The sequence below is a fragment of the Xenopus laevis genome, chromosome 5L (genome assembly GCF_017654675.1).
Source record: "Xenopus laevis strain J_2021 chromosome 5L, Xenopus_laevis_v10.1, whole genome shotgun sequence".
Taxonomy (NCBI): Eukaryota; Metazoa; Chordata; class Amphibia; order Anura; family Pipidae; genus Xenopus; species Xenopus laevis.
The window spans coordinates 136,372,027-136,395,714 of NC_054379.1; the positions used below are offsets into that span (position 1 = coordinate 136,372,027).

Here is a 23,688-nt window from a genome sequence, read left to right on the forward strand (position 1 = left end):
CAGCTGTTCGCTGAATATAGCAGGGCTGTCGCTTTCAAGGGTTTGATTTTCATATACAAGCCTGCTTTGCATAAATGCAGATCTTGTAACAAATGCAAACAAGCCAAATCCCCCAAACAAATACACATGGATCATAGGGTAAAATGAAGATCCCTACATTTTTTAATTTTTTTTTAAAAGGGACCACACACCGTCTTCCGCAATGGATAATCCCTAGTGCATGTAGTCCTGCAATATGGTATCTAGGATACTAGCACGGTTATAGAGGCATGGGGGGGGGAGCAAGTGGAGAACAACAGAAAAAAGAATTTGATCCATCATCAGTGCTTTTATGACTTATGAAGGAATTATATTTCCAAATTAATACTCATAGCATCACAAACCCTAAAATTTAACCAGAAATATTTAATTCTATAACATCGTACTGCGTGTTTACATATTTCATATAGATTTATCTTTTACAAAACAAACAAATTCAATTCCAGTGTTTGTCATAGGAAACCATGTACAGTCACTGAATGTAACCAGAATGAATTCATTATGGCTGTTTAACAACTCCCAACGGCTGGAGGGATGTAAGTTGGACATACTGAAAGTATCAAAGATATTTGAGTTGATATACAATCTAGTTGTTATCTATTATGAGCAGGGCGGGTGCAAAGTCCAAAAAACTGATAAAATCCGCCATGTTTTGCACTTTGTGTGAACTGCACTGTGACAAATTGCCAAAGGTGTTTGAGTTCCAAATTGGGGTACAGACATCTGTAGTAGTGTTTTGTTAACTTTTTAATTTATGGGGGGCTTTCTCGCTACCTTCACGTCAGATCCATCTTCTTTGTTCTCAACATGACAGCCCCCTGCTCTCTTTCTTTTTCTCCCGTTATTAGAGATGGTGAATAGAATGTGGGTATAATTATGCAAAGAAATGAGCCAAGAAGCTCCATACTAGTGGTGAGCAGGACAGGAAAAAGTCAAGCCTCAACCAAACCTAACCTGTAAAACCTTAATCTGCACCCAACCCTAACCTGCATATTCTTAATCTACACCATCCCTAATCTACAAAACCTTAACCTGCACCTGACCCTAACCCGCAAAACCTTAACCAGCACCCAACCCTAACCCACAAAACCTTAACCCACAAAACCTTAACCTGCAGCAGACCCTAACCCGCAAATCCTTAACCTGCACCAGACCCTAACCTGCAAAACCTTAACCTGCACCCAAACCTAACCCGCAAAACCTTAACCTGCACCCAAACCTAACCCGCAAAACCTTATCCTGCACCTGACCCTAACCTGCAAAATGTTGCCATTTTAGGACTTGCATCCAACCCATACCCAAGTCTTCTTGCTCTGTACTCTACTTCTGTGCGTGTTTCTGATTCCAAGACAGGAAATCTGAGGACGAAGTGAAAGAATGTACTTTCCCAGTTAACCCGCACACAACTGTAACCAAAAATGATTGGCTAAATTTCAACTCGAACGTGCCCAACCAATAGTCAACCTGCCGGTCTGTGTGGGTTTCAGGTCAACCCGTACAACCCAGGCCTAGCTGCACCCATAAAATGCTCCTATAATGCTGCATGCATCTGCTCTGCAAAAAGCACAAAACATTAATGTTGGCAGTGCATTGAAATTCCAATATATTGGCAAAGTGCTTGGTACTTAAATAGCTCTGTGTCTCTAACAAGGTATCCCTGCATAATCAAACCATGACATATGGAACAACTGCATACAAAAGAAATTTCCCCCGGACCAGACCCAGAATAAATGGCTTAAGGTTAGTTATCGCTCTGTAGCTAAGCTAGTGACTAAATGAACAATGTCCCGTTGCATTTTGTGGGGATGCACGGGATCCAGGATCTGGAATTTGGGTGAACCCTAGCCAATTTTGCAGAATTGGATTTCAGTTGAATGCTAACTGTTCAGTAGATGTATCCAGAGCATTATAATTGGGTGACTGTAAAGCTCTCGACAACTGAACGCATAGTAAATCTGTCAAACGCTGTGTATTGCTGCATATAGTAATAATCATGTATATATGCTGCTCTAATTTCCCTTGCCAACATTTAACTATTCAATGTCTGACTCAAATACAACTGTCTATATACAGTAGGCCTGGCATTATCACCCTTATTGGCTAACCTTCATACCCATCATCTGAGGGATCGTTTTTGAGCTCAAGTGCAAGAAACAGGTGCAATGAGGCCAGTTTTTGCATTGTGCACACTACCTACCTGCCTTGCAGAATTGATGCAAATCTCTGCACTCTGTTTTGGATTACAGAGACCTTTGGCCACAAAAAATATAGCGCTGACTGGGTCTGTGAGCATTATATTCATGAGTAGCGGGTGTGGGAGACATGTAGGCGTCCCCTCTCCCAGCCCCTACCTTGCACATTATTCAGATATGCAGTTTAGGGAGAAACAGAGGACGTAGGTCACAGCAAGGCCCTGTTCTTATCGCCTGTGGATTCTATTTTCATTTTTTCAAGTGATTTCAATTTGTTTTCCTGTGTAGTCTGATTCATTGTTGGATCACAGTGAGTACACTATTGATTTTCAACATCATGGGCTAGATTATATAACTGTCCCCTGTTGCTCTCTTGCCTTCACTGCACCCAAGGATGAACTCCTGCATGATACTGCACCTCCTCTTCTGGTTTCATCTGTCATACAACCTACAATCCTTCTCCCTGGGGAATTTGGAAATTGGCTCAACTGTCCCTGAGCATAGCCGTCCAGTTTAGCAATATGAAATGAGATATATAGAAAGCTCCTGTGTAACTAGCAGATACAATAAAACACACATCAGAGCCAATGTACCAATCAAGTCCAGGCTATTGTTTATATCGGTTTTCATTACTCTGCTTTAGCAAATGGCTCATCTCTGTCCCAACATGCAGTCCAGAGAAGCCATGCAGTGCTGCAGCTCACCAGGAGGTGGCACACTAAGCATCAGTATAGAAAAAGCTTTGCCTGTGGAGGCTGTAGAAAAGAAAGCATGATGTACTTGTTTTATCTCTGCAGATGCAATTTGTTTTCTGTTAGGCGGAATTTACTGTGTGAGGCGCAAGCAGTTTAGGCAAATTGTCCAAAGGAGCTGACACAGTATTCCAATGTGTGTGCTTAGCAATTCCCTGCTCCAGCAGTCACCAAGTCTAACAAAGTGTCTCATTACAGTGTAATGGCAAACACAGTAGCAGAATTAGAGTTTAATCTTGGGAAATTGTTTTTACAACTCAAAGCTTCCTGCGCCACTTGCTACCACCCCCCCCCACGATCAAGATAAAATATGTATATAAGCGTTCCAGAGAAAAGTGTTGGACAAAAGACTGACATACAGTGTTAAAGTGTTGGTGGAAAGAGTGGAGAGAGTGTCAGGGAGAGAGTGCCAAAGGAGACAGTGTTGAGGGAAAGAGAGTGCCAGAGGAGACAGAGTTGGAGGATAGCATTTCGGAGGAGAGCGTGTCAGAGGAGAGAGGAGGGGGGAGGAGAGCGTATAGGAGAAATTACCAGAGAGAGTATTGGAAAAGAGAGTGCTGTGAAGAGTGTTGCCGGAGAAAATTCCAGAGGAGAGAGTACCAGAGAAGCGAGTGTCAAAGCAAAGTGAGTGCCAGGGACAGAGTTGGTGGATAGAGTTTCAGAGGAGAGAGTGTCAGAGAAGAAAGTGCCAGAGGAGAGAGTATCAGAGGAAAAAGTGTCAGAGGAGAGAGTGTCAAATGAGAGAGTGCCAAGGAGAGTGTTGCAGGAGAAAATTCCAGAGGAGAGAATGCAGGAGGGGAGAGTGTCAGAGAAAAGAGTGTTGGAGGAGAGAGTGTCAGAGGCAGGTCCAAACTGAGAATTAAAATAGGCCCTGGCATTTCAGGTACACAGAGGTCCAATCAGCCCACACAGAGGCCCAAACAGCCCCCGCCAGCCCACTAAATACTGACTTTTTATGGCACCTTATAGCAGCCCCTCTGGCATTTGCCAGAACCCACAGATTGCCAGTCCGGGCCTGGTCAGAGGAAAAAGTGTCAGAGGAGAGAGTGTCAAATGAGAGAGTGCCAAGGAGAGTGTTGCCAGAGAAAATTCAAGAGGAAAGAATGCAGGAGGGGAGAGTGTTAGTGGAGAGAGTGTTGGGGAGTAGAGCCAGAGGAGGTAGTGTAAGAGAAGAAAGTACCAGAGAGTGTTTTAGAGAAAAGTGTTGAAGGAGAGAATGCCATAGGAAAGATTGTGTCGGAGGAGACAGTGCCAGAAGAAAGAGTGTTGGGGAGAGAGTGCTGGCCCAACAAAATGCACTCATGCAAGAAAAAGTGTTAGAGATATAGCACACAATGTGTTGATCACTGTGACTAGATAGTGACAATAAATGCCCCAGGTATTACCTAGAATTGTTAGTTTTAGGCACACCCACAGGCAGCTGTCCAATACTTCCATAGAATGTTAGAGATTGAGACACTGAGACATTGTTATGATCCACCCATGTGTCACTAAAAGCACTCAGTAATTGCACGTAGCTGATATAAAGGCAATAAAGTCATGTGTACTCTTTTTTCACTTTAAATCAGCTAAACCCAGGTTCATCATGGAAAATAGTTTACCTCATTTATTGCCAGCTGCTCGCCCCCTCCAACAAAGCGGTGACCAGACACGTGTAGTTCTTCATAAAAGTCCTCATCACTCCCAAAGTCATCAAGCAGAGAAGGTCTGTTCGTCGATCCATCATTGAATACTGCAAATTTTAGAGAAACAACATGGTTAACAAAAACGTGGTTATATGTGCATGTAATTGCTATTGAAAACAGCATCTGTTTGCAGCTTTATATTCCCTGCACTGCTCATCCTGACTACCTGCACTGCTAAAACACTGCAGTTTTATTAAGCACTCCAAGACTACATTTCCCACAGTGCTCTGCGATTAACAGACTGTGGGGGAACTGTTGGCTGGAGGAGAACGGACTTCCTTGTTTCAGTGTAGATGGAATTAAGAGCAGATACCACTAACAACAGAATTTTTTTAAATTAATATACTATTTAATGGAAAACTAATTAGAATTTCAGTTTCTTTCATTTGCCAAAATTATACTTTTGATGATTTGGCTGGAGTTTCCGGTTTGCTCCAAGTTTGTACAATCTTGTTGAATGTACATATATGTATAGTAGAACTCTGCTTTTAGGTTTTCCCAGGGACCACGAAAAATCAACGTAAATTCCAAAAAAAAAAAATAAAATGCTGGAAAAAAACGAAGGTGTTTCTAGGAAAAAATTATTTCCGGGTTGTAATAGCGAAGTTTTACTGTATATATATTTCATAGTGCATCAGTGTCAAGAATAATGTAGTACAGGTATAAATAATAATAATAATAATAATAATAAAACAGTACTTTGTACTTGATCCAAACTAAGATATAATTAATCCTTATTGGAAACAAAACCAGCCTATTGGATGTATTTAATGATTTTCTAGTAGACTTAATGTACGGAGAACTAAATTATGAAAAGATCTGTTATCTAGGTCCTGAGCATTCTGGATAACAGATCTCATACCTGTATACTGTTTATTAATCCATCTGTATAATTTAAAGGGGAGGCTCACCTTTAAGTTAACTTTTAGTATGTTATAGAATGGCCATTGCGGAGAGCGCAATTGTGCTCTCCGCAATAGTGTTCCTGCCTCCCCCCGACAGGTAAGCCGGTGACGGGGGGCGGCATTGCAGGAGCCGCCTCAGGCGGCTCCTTAGTCACAACGGCACTGAGAATGGCTACTTTTTTTTTATAGTTTTTGAAGTATTTGCCTTCTTCTTCTAACTCTTTCCAGCTGTCAAATTGAGGGTCACTGTCTCCATCGAAAAACAAATGCTCTGTAAGGCTACAAATGCAAAGTTATGGCTTTTTATTACTTATATTTCTATTCAGGCCTCTCCTATTCATATTCCAGTCTCTCATTCAAATCAATGCATGGTTATTAAGGTACTTTGGACCCTAGCAACCAGATTGCTTTAATTGCAAACTGGAGAGCTGCTGAATAAAAAGCTAAATAACTCAAATAACACAAATAATAAAAAAATGAAAACCAATTGCAAATTGTCTCAGAATATCACTCTCTACATCATACTAAAAGTTAATTGAAAGGTGAACAACCCCTTTTATGCATCGTGACTGTGTTGATATAGAGATGAACTCAGGCTTATTTTTGTGACACTGAAAAAGTAAGATCAAAGATCTCACACAGGATCAGTGTGACACAAAATTAAATGTTTAACAATGAAAGAGGCAGATTCACTAAAGGGCGAAGTGGCTAACACTAGCGACTTTTCACAAGAAATCCAATCCGCTAGGCACAAACGAATGCTAGCGCATCTTCGCTTTGAAATGCTCGCACTGCCGAAGTAACCCTAGCGAAAAGTCGCCAGCATTCAGTGACCAGGAAGCAACTTCGCATATTAGTGAATTAGCGTAGTGGTAGCGAATTTGCGCCTGGCGAAGTGGTGCGAGGTGTGTGAATCGGTCGCTCGTGAAAATTAGTTAGTGAATCTGCCCCATAGACTTTTGGGTACGTAAGACAATGTCTTCATCAGATGGAAACTCAGATCAGCAGTGGTGTGACTAGATGGGGACAGGTACAGGGGACCTGGCAAGGACCCATTACCTTCTTTCAACAAACAGCAAAGCTGACCTGCAAGTGCTTGAGCCCAGGGTCCACCCAGGGTACTATCTACAAGAACTTAGTATGTTCTTCCATTGCTTTTGAGGGTTTCCTCCAAAAACATACAGGCAGGTTAATTAATAAAACTGACCATAGCATGTGTGAAGAGGATAGGGACCTTAGACTGTAAGCTACACTGGGGCAGGGACTGATGGGAATGATTTAACTTGCCTGTAAAGCTCTGCAGCAATGTGCAGCCCTGTATAAAGTCATGCTAAAAAGATGATTTATGCACAAAATACAGAAGCTCCTGTTTATTGCAGTATCTGTACTCGATTTTCAGAGGGTTTCTGTATATATATGTATCTAATGAGAGTGAATCACTGCACTACAGGGATTAGTATTCCCACAGCTATGACTTCATGTTCTAGTGAGATCCCAGCAGAGTAACAATAAACCCATACTGAAGGCTCAGCTATATGAATTGTGTATGGCTTTATTTCCCTGACTAATTCCTTCATTCTCTCCCTCACAGAAAATCTATTATCTTAACTAGGAACTGGCCATGTTCTTTCAATGCTCGGCTATTCTTCATTTTATTCAGTAAATGTAATTGCTACCGAAAGCAGTAGATGTCTGTCCCTTTCTGAGCAGTTGGTTCTGTCTCTTGAAACAATGTAGCAGAGGTCAGGTCAGCCTTAAAAGCTTCTGCTACATTGCTTCAGGAGTCAGACAGATCCTACTTTAAATCGCAATCCCATTTACAAATAACTTTTAAAACAGCCATTGAAAATGTGTAAATAATGTCAATCGGAAACCTGCTTACAATAACAAAAATAATGTTGGGGGGGTTCAAATCCATTTTAATTTCTTTTTTTTTTTTTATAACTTTTATTTTTATTTTAAAAATTTCAAACCAGGCAACAGCAAAGGATGAAAGTCATGAAAAAGTAAGGTTTTGCCCCTTTATATTCATGAACCACTGGGATCATCTGAACAATAAGCCATTTGAATCAGTAGCCTGAATATATATGTAGAGTACCCCTGATAACTTCTGAAGCCCTTCTGGATTTATGTAGTAGGATTATAACAAAGTAGGGGGACTGTGGGAAGAAACATTTGTCAGGTACTGGTTTGCTTAGGCAACAATAAAATATTAGGTTGAGTAAGTAATGGCTTAAAGTAAGTAAAAAATTAATAATGAAGACCAATTGAATGGGTCATTCTATAACATACTAAAAGTTAACTTAAAGGTGAAGCTCACCTTTAAAGGGGAACTCCACATAAACATAACTTAAGCTTTTTGAAAAGTAAACATAATTTCAATCAACTTTGCAATATACATCAATTAAAAAGTATGCAGACATTTAGTGATTTGTAATGGTTTGGAACAGTTCCCTAAGCCTAGCCCCCTGCTCTCCTTTTGATCTGTCTGCTGAGCTGGCTGACTACTGTTACTTTGTATCAACAGCCACCTGTCCTCAGCCTGCATCCTCCAAACCCCACAATTCCCTGCACATGTGATTTCAATAAGGAAAGGAACATCACAGTGCAATGCATTGTGGGTTATGTAGTTCCTGCATGCTGTCTGTAAGCTGTGGAGAAGTTGTCACAATTTGTAACATCAGTGTTTAGTCCCTCCAGGATTTCAAATGATGCAGAAAGAGAAGAACTGTTGGATTTCAGCATAGAAAATGGCATTTATTCATACTTTATGAAGAAACAGGTAACTGTGATGGGTATATTGGGGGGTTTCTGTGTTATATGGGCCGTTTTATCAAATTTTGGTTTTGAAGTAGGGTTGCCGTCTGTCCGGTTTTTATCCGGAAAGACAAAACTGCCTGCCCGATTTTCCAAATTAGGTAAACAGGGCAGGATTCCCTATGATTGACACGGCGATCGGCCAATTGCCGCGTTGTAGTCCCGCCACCAACATCACTGCCCGCCCCCTCCATGTCACTGCCCCACCCCTTGACATCACGACCCCGCCCCCTGCCCAGTCCCCACCGGGCTAAAAGGTGGCAACCCTATATGGAAGCCGGAGTTCCCCTTTAAGTATAGAGTTCCTATGGCAGCTTTCTATTTCTATTACTGAGAAGCAGTTGATGTGTAATGCAGTCAGAACAACAAAACAGTATTGATTAAGCACCAAACACATATTGCAATATTGGGACCTTTTATAGCAGCTGGATACGAAATAATCACTAGTGATAAGCGTAAGCCAAATTACATCTGTTACCAAAACCTGACATTATCCAGCGACAGCAGAGTAACCGAACTACACGATTGAGACAGTCTCTCGGAGATTGTTGCCATAACAACAGTCAACTGATCGAATCCTCTAGGAATACGTGCATGGCACTGAGCTGCAACACACACAGATAAAGCGGCACCTTCAGAAAGGTTTGGGCTCTCTAACTGACATCCCACAGGTGTGACTACCTAATATCATAGCAATAACAGTAACATTTGCAATTAATAATAATAATGAATAATAATAATGAATAATTAGATTTAATAATTATAATTTATATTTTATAAAAAGCATCTGTTTTTGGTAAATCCACTTCAAGCTGCGGCACACATTGTTTCCCCAGTGTTTGAGTTGGAATGGGGTCACCCATGGTATAACTATAGGGATAGCAGTGAGAGGGGGAGCCTAAAGGGACCCTGCGACCCCACCCTGCACATGATCTATGATCCCCCTAAGGGTCTGAATATCTATATTTACACCTTGGATGGGATAAACCCCCAAAGGCAGAGTTAATAACTCCATTAGCATCAGATTCGCTTGCTGCAAGTTAATTGCAGATATAGACTCAACCAACAAAAGGAAGCTTGGAATAACTAAAACATATACCTCCATATGTAATAAAAGGCACTAAATTTGCCAAGGAGCAGTAACTAGTGATGGGCGAATAAATTTGCTTGTTGCAAATTCGCGGCAAATTTCCGGCGTCCGAAAAGTTGCTTGCGTCAAAATCACCGCACAGCAACACTATTCGGATGCCCATTGACTTTAACACAATCGTCAAAATTGACGCGATCAGACTTTACGGACGTGCGTCTAAAATTGACGCAGTCCACAATTTTCAAGTTTCATGAATTTCATGAAGTTTTCGCCATTTCACGAATTTCGCGGGAAACAGGAGAAATTCGTTCATCACTAGCAGTAACCCATAGCAACCAATAAGATGATTTCTTTTAAACAGGTGACCAGTAAATGTTTTCTGCTGATTGGTTGCTATGGTTTACTGCTCCTGGGCAAAGTTAGTGCCCTTTATTTAGGGATGCACCGAATCCACTATTTTGGATTCGGCCGAATCCCCGAATCCTTCAGCCAAAAACCGAACCGAATCCTAATTTGCATATGCAAAAAATTCTTCTTTTGTGACGAAAAGTCACGTGATTCTCTACCCGCCCCTAATTTACATATGCAAATTAAGATTCGGATTCGGTTCGGCCGGGCACAAGGATTCGGCCGAATCTGAATCCTGCTCAAAAAGGCCGAATCCCGAACCTTTATTACATAACCCCTATAGCCTGGTGGTAGTCTATGGATTCAATAGTATTCATTTGTACACTTGCATGTTGTTCTTTAAAGGGGTGGGTTGCTTGTAGTATGCTACATATTAACCAATTCTAAGCAAATTTTCAATTGGTTTTCATGATTTATTTGCCTTTTTCTTTGGACACTTTTCAGCTTTCAAATAAGGGGTCACTGACCCCATCTTAAAAAACAAATGCTCTGTAAGGCTACAAATTGTATTATTATTAATTCTCATATTTCTATTCAGACCCTTCACTAATTATATTCCAGTCTCTTAAGCACATCAATGCATGGTTGCTAGGGTAATTTGGACCCTAGCAACCCGATTGCTGAAATTGCAGACTGGAGAGCTGCTGAATACAAAAGCTCAATAACTCAAAAAAACAAACAATTAAAACCAAATGCACATTATCTCAGAATATCACTTGCCACTGTACATCATACTAAACATTAACTTAAAGTTGAACAACTCCTTTACAGCAAGAGCCATTGCTGCATTCTGCAAGTAGCCCCAAGTTTATGAGAGCATGTATGGGTGCAAGTTACTTTTGCAGAAAGCATCACAATTTTGTGTAAAAACTATCCCTTTGCACTTGTTCGTAAGTCTGTAATTAAGACTTTCTGATTTGTTTCATTTGGCAACACTTGGAACAAAGTAAAGTAGCTGTTCTTTAAATTTATGGGACTGCATAGTATAGAAATATGAGCGCCCTTACATATAGCTTCTTTAATATTGATATATTCATTTGTTCTCTTTGTCCCAATTACAATACAATTTGCATGATTACCAACTATAAGCGATCACCAAGAAGCTCCCTCTGCGAGAACTGTTTTTTTCTAAAAAAGACATCAGGATTAACTGACAATATTTAAGGCTGACCCAAAACTGTCAAAAGATGTCATACAATGAGCAGCAGCTGTGCGGTAGTTAATATGGCGCGTCTTCTTTTCTTTCTTTCCTTACACCCAATCCAAATGCCAGGAGAGTGCACAGACACAGTAATATTAATTTATATCTGCCATCAGTCTGATTTTTTTTATTATTACTGATAAATCTATGTTTTCAGTAGTTCAATAAACTGTGCATATAGGTATGGAGTAGATTTTATTTATTTTTTTCTAGTTGCTCACGTCTGATCCAGAGACTATCCAGACGTTTATCAGTGGGAAAGAGATTTGAGATGTTAGTGATGTTGGACAAAGATCTCGGTTTATGATACTCTGTGAACATTTGTCTCTTATCAAGGGTTTATGGAATATTTCTATTTTATGAAATTCTGACTGGTGGTTCTTAAACCCCATATTTAAAGATCCATACTCAAAAAAATGTAAGCAAGGAAACTCCCTTTAATGCTAATCTGTATCACGCTAGAATGTACATTCCACAGGCCACTACGTCTATGCCAGGAATGGATTTTGTAAACGAACACATTAATGTATTGCATTCCCATAAGATTCCTTCTAATGGTCGTATCACTGTGCATATTTCTCTAACAATACATTCCTTGTGCAGCATTCCACTGGGCAGAATGTTCTACTCAAGAAGCATACAATTAGATCTGGTTGCCTCATTCATACTGCTGCTTATTGCTATGGCCTTTTTGGAAGTGCAACAATCATTATGGGAATCTAAGATCTAGTTAGTTTGTTTTTTATTAAATTAATATGGGCAATATGTTCAAAGTGCCAAGACAACTCATCATTATTAAGGTAAGAGGAGTTATGGCATAAGGTTTTCTGGTAGGCCCCACCCAAGTATGGTTGCTACCTTTCTGGTTTTCTGCAACTAGAGATTGTCAAGACCGCCGGGAGCGCGAGGAGTCGCGTCCGCTCCCGGCGGCGAAGAATCCAAAATGGCGGCGCCCAGGCAACCCACGTGGGTTCCGATGCCGGCGCCGTGACGTCAGCGCGGCGCGACGGTCGCGGGCGCGCTGACGCTGGCGCAAGGGCGCCAAATTCAAACATAAAAGGACGCCTGAGGCGCCAAGATGGCGCCCGAAAATAGGATCCTGATTCCTAGTGATTCCTGGGTTTCCCTTGCTGTTTTCCCTGCTTATTCTGCCTGATTCCTTTGTGTGACCCCTTGCCTGGACCTGGACTTCGCTGATACTCTGCCTGTCATTGACCCCTGCCTGGACCTGGACTTCACTGATACTCTGCCTGTCATTGACCCCCTGCCTGGCCCTGGACTTTGTTACATTCCGTCTGCCTTTTGACCTGTGCTTGAACTTTGTTTCTCCTGCCTTACTCCTGGATACCACGACCCTGATCTTTCCTGAGGGGCTTCCTCCTAGATCCGGACTACTCCCCAGAGGGGGCTCCCGGCTCCCTGACATTATTTTCGGGCCATGGATCCTTCTGAGGAGGCCACACCTCATGTCGGACGAGCGCTCCGCAGACTGGCATCCCGCATGGAGGACTACGAAAACCAGCAGGTTCGCATTGGGCAAGCACTCGATGTCCTGCTAGCTCAAGTGCCTTCTGCGCCCTCCACTGCTCCACCTACTGGAGATCCCCCCATGGCGGCAGCCCCTACGAATGCAAGCTACCCGACAGGTGAGCCTCGCATTCCACCTCCCCCTCGTTTCAGTGGGGACCCACAAGCCTGCAGGGGATTTGCCACGCAATGCCAAATTCAATTTGAGTTCCAACCCACACAGTTTCCAAGTGAGAGTTCCAAGGTGGGGTATGTGATGTCTCGATTGGAAGGCAAGCCACTGGAGTGGGCAACGTCTCTTTGGGAGAAGAATTCCCCGCTGACTTTTGATGTTAAAGACTTTCTCCAAGCTTTTCGCATAGTCTTTGATGCTCCAGGTCGGGTTACGAACGCCCCTGCTCGTCTCTTGCAGCTCCGGCAGGGAAGCCGCAGTGTCAATGAGTATGCTATAGACTTCCGAACACTGATGGCGGAGACTTCCTGGTGTGATGACGCTTACAAGGCTGTATACTACCAAGGCCTATCCTTCCGCATCAAGGATGATCTCGTCTCCAGAGAGACTCCTGACACCCTGGAAGGACTGATCGCTCTATCCATTAAGGTGGACACTCGTCTCAGAGAACACCAGGTGGAGAGAGAGCGCAGCAGACGATTTTCTCCCATGTTGGCCCCTCGCTTTCAAAGGCCGATTCTGCAAACACCCGCTGTTCCTGTGACTCATGTGTCGACGTCTCCCCTGGAGGAACCTATGCAAGTAGGAAAGACTCGCCTCTCCGAGCAGGAAAGACTCCGAAGACGTATGGCAGGTCTCTGTTTATACTGTGGTGGGCATTCCCATTTTGCCAACGCCTGTCCTGCCAAAGCCAAGAGTTTTGTACCCCGAGGTATGTCTCAGGTTTCTCATGTAGGGGGCATCACTCGAGGTCCTCAGGAGAGGTATCAAGAAAATTCACGCAGACTTCTCCTTCCTTTACAGATTCACCTGGCAAGTAAGTCTATCTTCGAAAGGGCCTTCCTCGACTCCGGAGCGGATGGCAATTTCATGGACGCCTTCTTTGCCGAACGCATGAAGATTCCCCTGCTTCCATTGTCTTCACCCCTGCGAATTACCGCCATAGATGACAAACCCCTGGAGTTTGAATTCGTCACAAAGTTCACGGCGGAACTATCTGTACAAGTTGGGGCGCTGCATCAAGAAAAACTTTCTTTCTTCATCATTCCCTGCCCTTCTACTCCAGTTATATTGGGTCTTCCGTGGTTACGTCTGCATAACCCCACCATAGACTGGTCCACTGGGCAGATCTCTCGTTGGAGTTTATTTTGCCTGCAACATTGCCTTCCGCCAAAACCCCTCGAGAAGGTGAATGTCTCCACTGCGGAATTAAAGACTTTGCCCTCCACTTACAAGGGATTTTCCGATGTGTTTTGTAAAAAGTCTGCAGAGTTCCTTCCCCCACATCGCTCCCAGGTGAAGGAGGTACTCTCTCGTCTGAGGAAGAACTCTCTCTTCGCCAAGTTGGAGAAGTGTGTCTTCGAGGTATCCAAGATCCCCTTCCTAGGATACATTATCTCTCCAGAGGGATTTGAGATGGACCCCGTGAAAGTGTCGGCCATCCAGGAGTGGCCTCTCCCATTGAGTACCAAGGCAATCCAGAGATTCATCGGATTTGCTAATTATTATCGACAGTTCATCCGGGGGTTCTCTTCCCGCATTGCACCTATTCTGGCCCTCATCCGGAAAGGGGGTAAACCCAGTCTGTGGCCTCCATCTGCCATAGAAGCTTTTCAGTCCTTGAAAGAGGCCTTCACATCCGCTCCTGTTCTCCGACATCCCAATCCTGCACTACCCTTCTGCATCGAAGTTGATGCTTCTGAAGTCGGAGCCGGAGCTATCCTGTCTCAGAGACATTCCACTGATGGAATATTGCACCCCTGTGCGTTTTTCTCCAAGAAGTTCTCATCCGCAGAGCAGAACTATGATGTCGGGAATCGGGAACTCTTGGCAGTCAAGCTTGCCCTTGAAGAATGGCGTCACCTCCTGGAGGGCTCTGAAATTCCTGTCCAGATTTTCACAGATCACAAGAATCTGGAGTTTATACAGTCCCTCAAGAGGCTAAATCCCAGACAAGCCAGGTGGGCCCTTTTCTTTTCCCGATTTAACTTTGTTTTGACCTATCGCCCAGGTTCCAAGAATCTGAAGGCCGACGCCTTGTCTCGTAGCTTCACTCCGGTGGACCGTGACCCTGAGAGGCAGGAACTAATCATTCCACCAGTCAAGATCATTGCCTCTCTGTATCCCCAATTTGCCGACCAGATTCTGGCTGGGCAGTCCTTGGCTCCTCAAGATACTCCGATTGGCATGGCCTTCGTCCCTCCAGAACTTCGCCTGGCCATCCTGCAACAAACCCACTGCTCCAGGCAAGCTGGACATCCTGGTCCGGCCAAGACCCTTGAACTCTTGAGACGCCTAGTCTGGTGGCCTGATATCCGCAAGGATGTAAAGAACTTTGTGGCTGCTTGTAATGTCTGCGCCACTTCTAAGCCTAGCCATTCCCGCCCTAGCGGGTTGTTACAGCCTTTGCCGGTTCCCTCTCGTCCATGGACGCACCTCTCTATGGACTTTATTGTCGAACTTCCTCCCTCCGGTGGGAATACTGTGATCTGGGTTGTTATTGACCGCTTCAGCAAAATGGCCCATTTCATCCCTTTGAAGAAGTTACCCTCTGCGGTTGAATTATCCCAACTCTTTATTAAGTACATCTTCCGCCTGCATGGTTTCCCGGTGGAGATCGTCTCCGACAGAGGCACCCAGTTTACCGCCAAGTTCTGGCGTTCCCTATGTAAAGACTTGGGAATAACACTTCAATTTTCGTCTGCCTACCACCCGCAGACGAATGGGGCAGCTGAACGTGTGAACCAAGCATTAGAACAGTTCCTGAGGAACCACGTGTCTCTTTGCCAGGACGATTGGTCTGACCTCCTCCCGTGGGCGGAGTTTGCTCATAATAATGCATGTCATTCCTCCACAGGAAAGTCTCCGTTTATGGTGGTGTATGGACAGCACCCTCAAGCCTTTCCTCAGGACTTCGTGTTGTCGGACGTCCCGGCTGCAGATGATCTGGCAGCCCATATGCTTGCTATTTGGGCTGCAACCAAGTCTAATCTGGAGAAGAGTGCTCTAGTCCACAAGACTTTCGCGGATCGCCGTAGAAGGCCCTCTCCTCCCTACAAGGTGGGTGATAGTGTCTGGCTCTCTTCCAGGAATATTCGCTTGAAGGTGCCATCTCCCAAGTTGGGTCCGAAGTTCCTGGGTCCGTTCCCCATCTTGGAAATAATTAACCCTGTAGCCATCAGACTTCAACTCCCACCAGAGATGAGAATTCCCAACGTGTTCCACGTCTCCCTGGTGAAGCCCACCATCTTTAACCGTTTCTCTGATGTCCAATCTCCTCCTCCTGCCGTCTCTGTGGAGGGTCAACAAGAATTCGAGGTGGAGAGAATCCTTGATTCCAGAATCTCCAGAGGGTCCCTTCAGTACCTCATCCATTGGAAGGGCTTTGGCCCCGAAGAATGCTCTTGGGAGGGACACCGTGATGTGCATGCTCCTCGTTTGGTAAGAGACTTCCACTCCAAGTTTCCCCAGAAACCAAGTCCCGGTGGTCCTGAGGCCCCCCGTGAGGGGGGGGGTACTGTCAAGACCGCCGGGAGCGCGAGGAGTCGCGTCCGCTCCCGGCGGCGAAGAATCCAAAATGGCGGCGCCCAGGCAACCCACATGGGTTCCGACGCCGGCGCCGTGACGTCAGCGCGGCGCGACGGTCGCGGGCGCGCTGACGCTGGCGCAAGGGCGCCAAATTCAAACATAAAAGGACGCCTGAGGCGCCAAGATGGCGCCCGAAAATAGGATCCTGATTCCTAGTGATTCCTGGGTTTCCCTTGCTGTTTTCCCTGCTTATTCTGCCTGATTCCTTTGTGTGACCCCTTGCCTGGACCTGGACTTCGCTGATACTCTGCCTGTCATTGACCCCTGCCTGGACCTGGACTTCACTGATACTCTGCCTGTCATTGACCCCCTGCCTGGCCCTGGACTTTGTTACATTCCGTCTGCCTTTTGACCTGTGCTTGAACTTTGTTTCTCCTGCCTTACTCCTGGATACCACGACCCTGATCTTTCCTGAGGGGCTTCCTCCTAGATCCGGACTACTCCCCAGAGGGGGCTCCCGGCTCCCTGACAGAGATGCACCAAATTCACTATTTGGGGATCCCTGAATCCTTAGTGAAAGATTTGGCAAAATGCCCAACCGAATTAAGGATGAGAAAGGTAAAAGTGGAACATTTTTTTTACTTCCTTTTTTTGTGATGAATAGTGGTTTCTCTTACTGACCCTAATTTACATATGCAAATTAGGATTCAGATTTGGTTAAGCCTGGCACAAAGATTCTGCCGAATCCTATTGAAAAAGGTCCTGTTGAAATCCTGAACCGAATCCTGGATTTGGTGCATCCCTATCTGCGACCCAGACAATCTTTGCCCACTGATGTCACCAACCCGCCCCCAAAGATCATCTACACCTTCTGTCATCAGTGGAAAAAAAAAACTTTTTCAACCCTAGACCCACGCTACTCTATTCTGTTACTAACCATAAAGCTAAAGGTTTGTGGTCAAGCCCCTATAATCACATTGTGCAGTCCCTATGTCTATAGTCCCTATATAGTACTGTTATAACCAAGGACCTTATACTGCAGCTGAAGCTATAGACGTCTTTTATGAAATGCACAGCTGGGCGCAAAGTGTAAAAAAAAAAAACTGGAAAAACTGACATGATTATTGCACTTTTGCACCCTGCTGTGTACTTCGCATTAAAAGTGCAGGTCTACTTATTCTGGTCACATGGGTGTGGATGTATGTTATAAGAAAAAATAATAGACAAATTCAATGATCTTTAATTTGCTTAACTAACTATTGCTTTACAGTGTGTAGACTTGGGCATTCCTTTGTGCTACAACATTTGGTTATATTGGTAAATATTCAATAGCTTCAAGAATATCAAACACATTACACAAGTATTCAAATGTCACCCTAGTTGACTATAAGTTTTCTCCCACTCTCAGCGGGTTTGTTCAAACACCTTCACCTGTGCAGTCGTGCTCACTCTCCAGTCAGGCCACACCAGGAAGCCTAAAGGCAAATTCAATAAACAAGGGTATGGATGGAGCACATCAAACGCAGTCTCTGCCGCAAAACATTCTTTATTGCATCACAACATGTTTCGGACCCCAAGGATCCTTTATCAAGGGATTGATAAAGGATCCTTGGGGTCCGAAACATGTTGTGATGCAATAAAGAATGTTTTGCGGCAGAGACTGCGTTTGATGTGCTCCATCCATACCCTTGTTTATTGAAGTTTTCTCCCACCACCACCAAAGCTTTCGGTTCTTTGGGGACCAGCCCCACAGTCTGGGAACCTCTGGTTTATGATTATGTCATATATGACTCCCACAATGCAGTAAGGTTTTAGCTTTATTGGCTGAGCTAGAATATAAATGGATATGTCTGATTGCTAACATCAGCTCAACAACACACAAAACATTTTTATAATTTGGCTCATCATTAATCTTAGTTGTATCTAGGGATGCACTGAATCCAGGATTTGGTTCAGAATTTGTCCAGGATTCAGTCTTTTTCAGCAGGATTCGGATTTGGCTGAATCCTCGTGGCTAGCCGAACGGAATACGAATTGGCCGCAGGAAGGGAAAGCAAGTAACTTTTTGTCACAAAACAAGAAAGTATAAAATGTTTTTCCACTTTTTCCCTTCCCATCCCTATTTTGCATATGCAAATTTGGATTCGGTTCAGTATTCCACCAAATCTTTCGTGAAGGATTCAGGTATTCGACCTAATCCCAATTAGTGCATTCGGTGCATCCCTAGCTGTATCACAATTCGAGGTGATATATGTCAATAACTTTTTTCATAACATACGGTTCATTATAGCAAAAAACACAATAATATGTTTTATATAATGATACAATGTTGCATATATGTGTATATTTTATGTTTTAAATTCAGCAGGAGTAGTACTAAATATAACAGACTATTTGATCTGCTACACCTGAAGATAATTAGAACACCATTGTGGTTACACTATTTACACTGTCATTTACAGATCCCCGGGGATCAAAATCGTGTCCCTTAGTGCTCATCTAAAAAAGCACTTGCAACTGTCCGATTGTACTTTGCGCACTATTTGCAATGTATATGACCCCAAGTATATTCTGTGTTTATTTACACTGGGCGGTTACTAGTGATGGGCGAATTTGGGGTGTTTCGCCGAAAAATGTGCAAATTTCCCGCGAAATTCACTAAACGGCGAAAAATTCCCGAAATTATGCCAGCGTCTCGTTTTTGACACCGGCGTGCATTTTTTTTGACGTCAGCGAATTTTCGCAGCGGTTTTGCAAATTTATTCGCCGGCGGTTATACTTAATGGAAAGTGGTTTAAACCCAGCCCCAAATATGATGCATTTTCCTCCATACTTTTCCTTTAACAATTGGGTAACCCTGTATAAATGTGGTTTTCTCTTAAATTACCTTTTTCCACATTTAATAGAAAGTATTTAAAAACTACCCCAAGTATGATGTAACTTTTCCTACTGGGTTACCCTGCAATTCACTGCACTAAGTGGAATGGCTTTTTGTCTTTAAGAATGTGGTTCTTTCCCATCTGAGACACGCTGAGCCAAACAAAATCCAATAAAAAAAATCCCCCCATCTCCTATTGACTGCAATCTATAGGCAAGACATTTAAATGGCTCAGAATGCAGGCAGGGATTATGGGCCTTTCTGACAGCAGTGGGATTTAATGAGATAAGGGCAAGCTAAGCTATATTCCTTCAAGTCAATAAGGCCCTGTGAATTGTTCTGCCTTGGTAAAGATTTTCCTTTTAATTACAAAGCTTCTCGGCCCACAGAATTGCTGAAAGCAAAGAGCCGTTTAGAAAGAAAATGAGACGGTTTATGTATACAATCTGTACGGGACATTAATTTAAATTGAAAATTACAACCCTGTTGAAGCCAAATAGAAACAAACACATTTTTTTTTGTTCCTTATGGACAAAATGGATACATAAGAATGTTCTATTTGCAAATCACACTGCTTGTGTGTCACAAGTAATCTCATCTTGTTTTTGTTTCTTACATGCCAAGACTGTCACTTATGATAGCCAGCCATTCCATCAGGCAAGCAGCACAACAGGGAATTCACTGATGGAACTGCACAGTCATCTGCATTCTTTTCTTCATTTCATGTTCCATCGGGGAACGCAATGCTCCCAATACAATGAGAAAACACCAAAGGCTCTATTTATAAACTGCAATTCATTTAGACTTTTTGGGGGTGGTGGAAGAAAAAAGAACTGCCCGTTGTAAGCTCTAATTTCCAGTATAAGCTTTATTATGATTCATATTAGTGTTAAAGGCCAAGGATAGATGGTTCAGGCTTTCCTACTGCAATTATTGGTACTTGTTAGGCAGGTTACTGCATATTATAGCACCAAAACCACGTGAGCGACTGTCCAAGAATTGGATAAGACATTAATGTATGAAAGCATAATTAAACTGGAGAACAATGAGAATATACAGAGAAGGAATATTACTCGCACATGCTTACCCCCTAGCAGAAACAAGCCCTAAGGTTGGTGGCACACGCTGCTATTCGGGAGATTAGACTCCCGGCGACAAATCTCCTCTTCAGTGTCGGACTGGGACTCCAGGGGCCCACCCAAAAAGCTTAGACTAGGGGCCCACTCTCAGTACTACTATTTTTCCTCTCCTCACTCAACTTCTATTCTCCTAGTCTATTTTATTTATATACTAGTACTATAATCTATTATTAAATCTATTTAGCCTCTTTGTTCTCAATGAAATAGGGAATGACCATGAAATAACCCAAATGTTTAACGGCCTGAGAGCCCACTGACACCTGGGCCCACCGGGAGTTTTCCTGGTATCCCAGTGGGCCAGTCCGACACTGCTCCTCTTTTGGGCGACTAATCCCCCCGAAATGCCCGGCTAGAATGTGAATTGCCGGCAGTTTCGATTGTAGCCGGCGGGAGGCAGTTCGTGGAGATTAGTTGCTCCGAAAAAGAGTCGATTTATCTCTGGGCGACTAAATCTCCCTGAATCTGAGCGTGTGTCTCTGCCCTAACGGATACAGACAGGCAAACAGATTACATCCGACATTAACAATCAATTACATGACCAAATAGACTAAATGGATTATTAATCTATGGAGATAACAGAGATACACCTGCGCCTTCTCTTGGTACATATACATCTCGTGGTGATCACAGCCCAGAAAATACTTAATTATTTTGCCTTTAAAATAAAAAAAATGTGTGAGTTAACATCAGATTAAAAAATACAGGCAGAATAGTATCTGGAATATGTTTTCACTGTTGAGAAAAAAAAAATCATTTGGGAATGAGACAAAAGGTTTTACTATTAGTGATGATTAATAAGCCTTTCCCTATGTATCTATAAGGAGACAAAGTTGCCTTGGCCAGAATATCAAGATAAACAGGGATGTTTTCTGTAAAAACTCATTGTTGGCTGAGAGCAAACCCTGCATTCTTCACATACTGTGATTTCCATGACAACCAGTTGAGCCAAATATAGCAGTGTTTACTGAAGGGCTGGGGGGTGGTTTACAAGGAAATTAAAAGCAATTATATTTGACATATCTTTCTAGTAATGTGACTGCACCAGTACATTTACATTAGTAGAGTTAAATAGTGCACTCGTACTATATTACAGTTAGAGGGACACTTCTCTTCATTTCACTCTGCAATCATTGCTTGTATTTACAATGGTATGATTTGGGGCATTTACTGTAAATACTAAATAAAAATTCTGCTAGTTTGCAAAAGGGATGGGCTTCACAAGCAGTAAGAAAGTCTAACCAATCAGCTGGTTGGCCTGACCCACAAGTCTTACGCTGGCTATAGAAGTAAAGATTTTTAAAAGATCCGATGAGACCACGATTATCTCGAACCGATCGTACGAATTGTCCATCAACTAAAAAGACCATTTGCCAGGAAAACAAAGGGGAGCTGCCTGCTTGGCCCTGCAAACATAGATAGATTGCACTGGGACCGATAAAGATTTTTTAACCTGGCCGACAGATGTCGGCCGAAAAATTGTAAGATAATTTCCGCACGATAACCGCACGATAATTTAGAAGGATTGGTCGGACTTCGCTAAAATCGGTCGTTCGGCAAGAAAAATCTTTGCGTCTATGGGGACCTTTACCCCCATATTTATAATAAGGCACTAGGTTTGCCCAGGAGCAGTTACCAGGCCCGGACTGAGAATTAAAATAGGCCCTGGCATTTCAGGTACACAGAGGCCCAATCAGCCCACACAGAGGCACAAACAGCCCCCCATCAGCCCACTAAATAGTGACTTTCTATGGCACCTTATAGCAGCCCCTCTGGCATTTGCCAGAACCCACAGATCCGGGCCTGGCAGTTACCCATAGCAACCAATAAGATGTTTGATTTTAAACAGATGACCAGTAAATGCTACCTGCTGATTGGCTGATATGGGTTACTGCTCCTGGGCAAACACAGTGCCTTTTATTACTTAACCCCCACAATGTATTTCACCCCTCACCTCACATAGTGCCAATTTCAGATACACAATGGAGCCATTACTACCTACTAGGGATTCACCAAATCCAGCATTCATTTTGGGATTCAACCAGGATTCAGCCTTTTTCAGCACGATTCAGATTCTGCCGAATCCTTGTGCCTGGCCAAACCGAATCCTAATTTACATATGTAAATTAGGGTCGGGAAGGGAAATCACGTGACTTCGTCACAAAACATAAAAGTAAAAACATTTTATTGACACCTTTTCCTTTCCTGCCCCTAATGTGCATATGCACATTAGGATTTGGATTGGTATTCAGCAAAATCTTTCACCAAGGATTCTGGGATTAGTCCAAATGGCAAATAGTGGATTCGGTGTATCCCTACTACCTAAAGGGTAAGGCGCAAAGTCCAATAAATAGGCACAATCCAGAATCGGACTGGTGGGGCCAGGGCTCATTGTAGCTGCAGCCTCAAGACCACCCCCGAGCTCCCAGTCCCAGACGCAACCTCCCTCCACCTCTGGGCCCCCTACCCCAGCCACAAGCATACTTTATTTTAGTTTGTTGTGCCTGTGATTGTGCCGGGATGGAGGTGAGGGTGTTGTGCCCGGGGTGGGGGGGCAGGATTGGGTTGGAAAAATATGAAGGTCCACTATCACCCGGGTCCAGTGCAACCCTGCCATGTTTTTTGTACTTTGATCCCTGTCCTTCAGAACTGCGACAGGTCTCTGTTTTGGACACAGCTGTATTTGTGATGGGTGATCACTTAAGCCCCTTATCCATCATTCAGAGATGCAGCCTATGGAGCACTGAGTGGGCAAAGGTCGCTTTGGAAGCCTGTACTTCAAACTGAGAATTAAGGGGCAGGTGTTTGCTCCCCTTAGTGCTCTTAAACTTGCATTCTGGATTGTAGTAAATTAATGAGTGCCCTAATAAGTGGGTGCATCACACAAAATGGGTGATAGTGGCCCTTCATTTTTTCCACAGCAGAATAGGCATTTGCTAAAGCTAGTCAGGCTTCATGTAGCCACATGTAGAGCATGTTTTAGATTCTGATCATCCTTATCACCTGCAGAATATAGTACTGGTGCCACCATAGAGACCTGAGCTCACTGTGCTCGCCTGCTTCTGCCCTGTTCTTATGGTTATCCAAATATAAAAGTCTGCGGGTGCATCTCAGGGCTTCGCTTTAGTTTCCCAGCTCTTTTCTTTCATTGGGCAGCCTAATTTATTTCTTCAGCTCCAGTTCTCACAACTCTGCTGATATACATAACAGCATGTGACAGCCCAAAACATCAATCGGGGTAGACCTTGCTGCATGCCTACCAGCCATGAATTTCAGACTAAATTTAGCTCTGCCACTTCACACTGAAAATGGCCAAGAATAGAGATGTACTTAATGCAAAATCAGCTCTACAATTCTG

The 23,688-nt window shown here is 43.5% G+C and overlaps 1 protein-coding gene across 2 annotated transcripts in view; it reads right to left on the bottom strand.

The window, feature by feature from the left end:
• Positions 1-23,688, bottom strand: part of arhgef4.L (Rho guanine nucleotide exchange factor 4 L homeolog) — a 131,751-nt gene that overhangs the window by 22,099 nt on the left and 85,964 nt on the right. For both annotated transcript variants that reach the window (XM_041563454.1, XM_018263901.2), the window contains one exon: positions 4,585-4,715. In XM_041563454.1, coding sequence (XP_041419388.1) covers positions 4,585-4,715 — 131 coding nt within the window. The remainder of the gene's footprint in view (positions 1-4,584; positions 4,716-23,688) is intronic.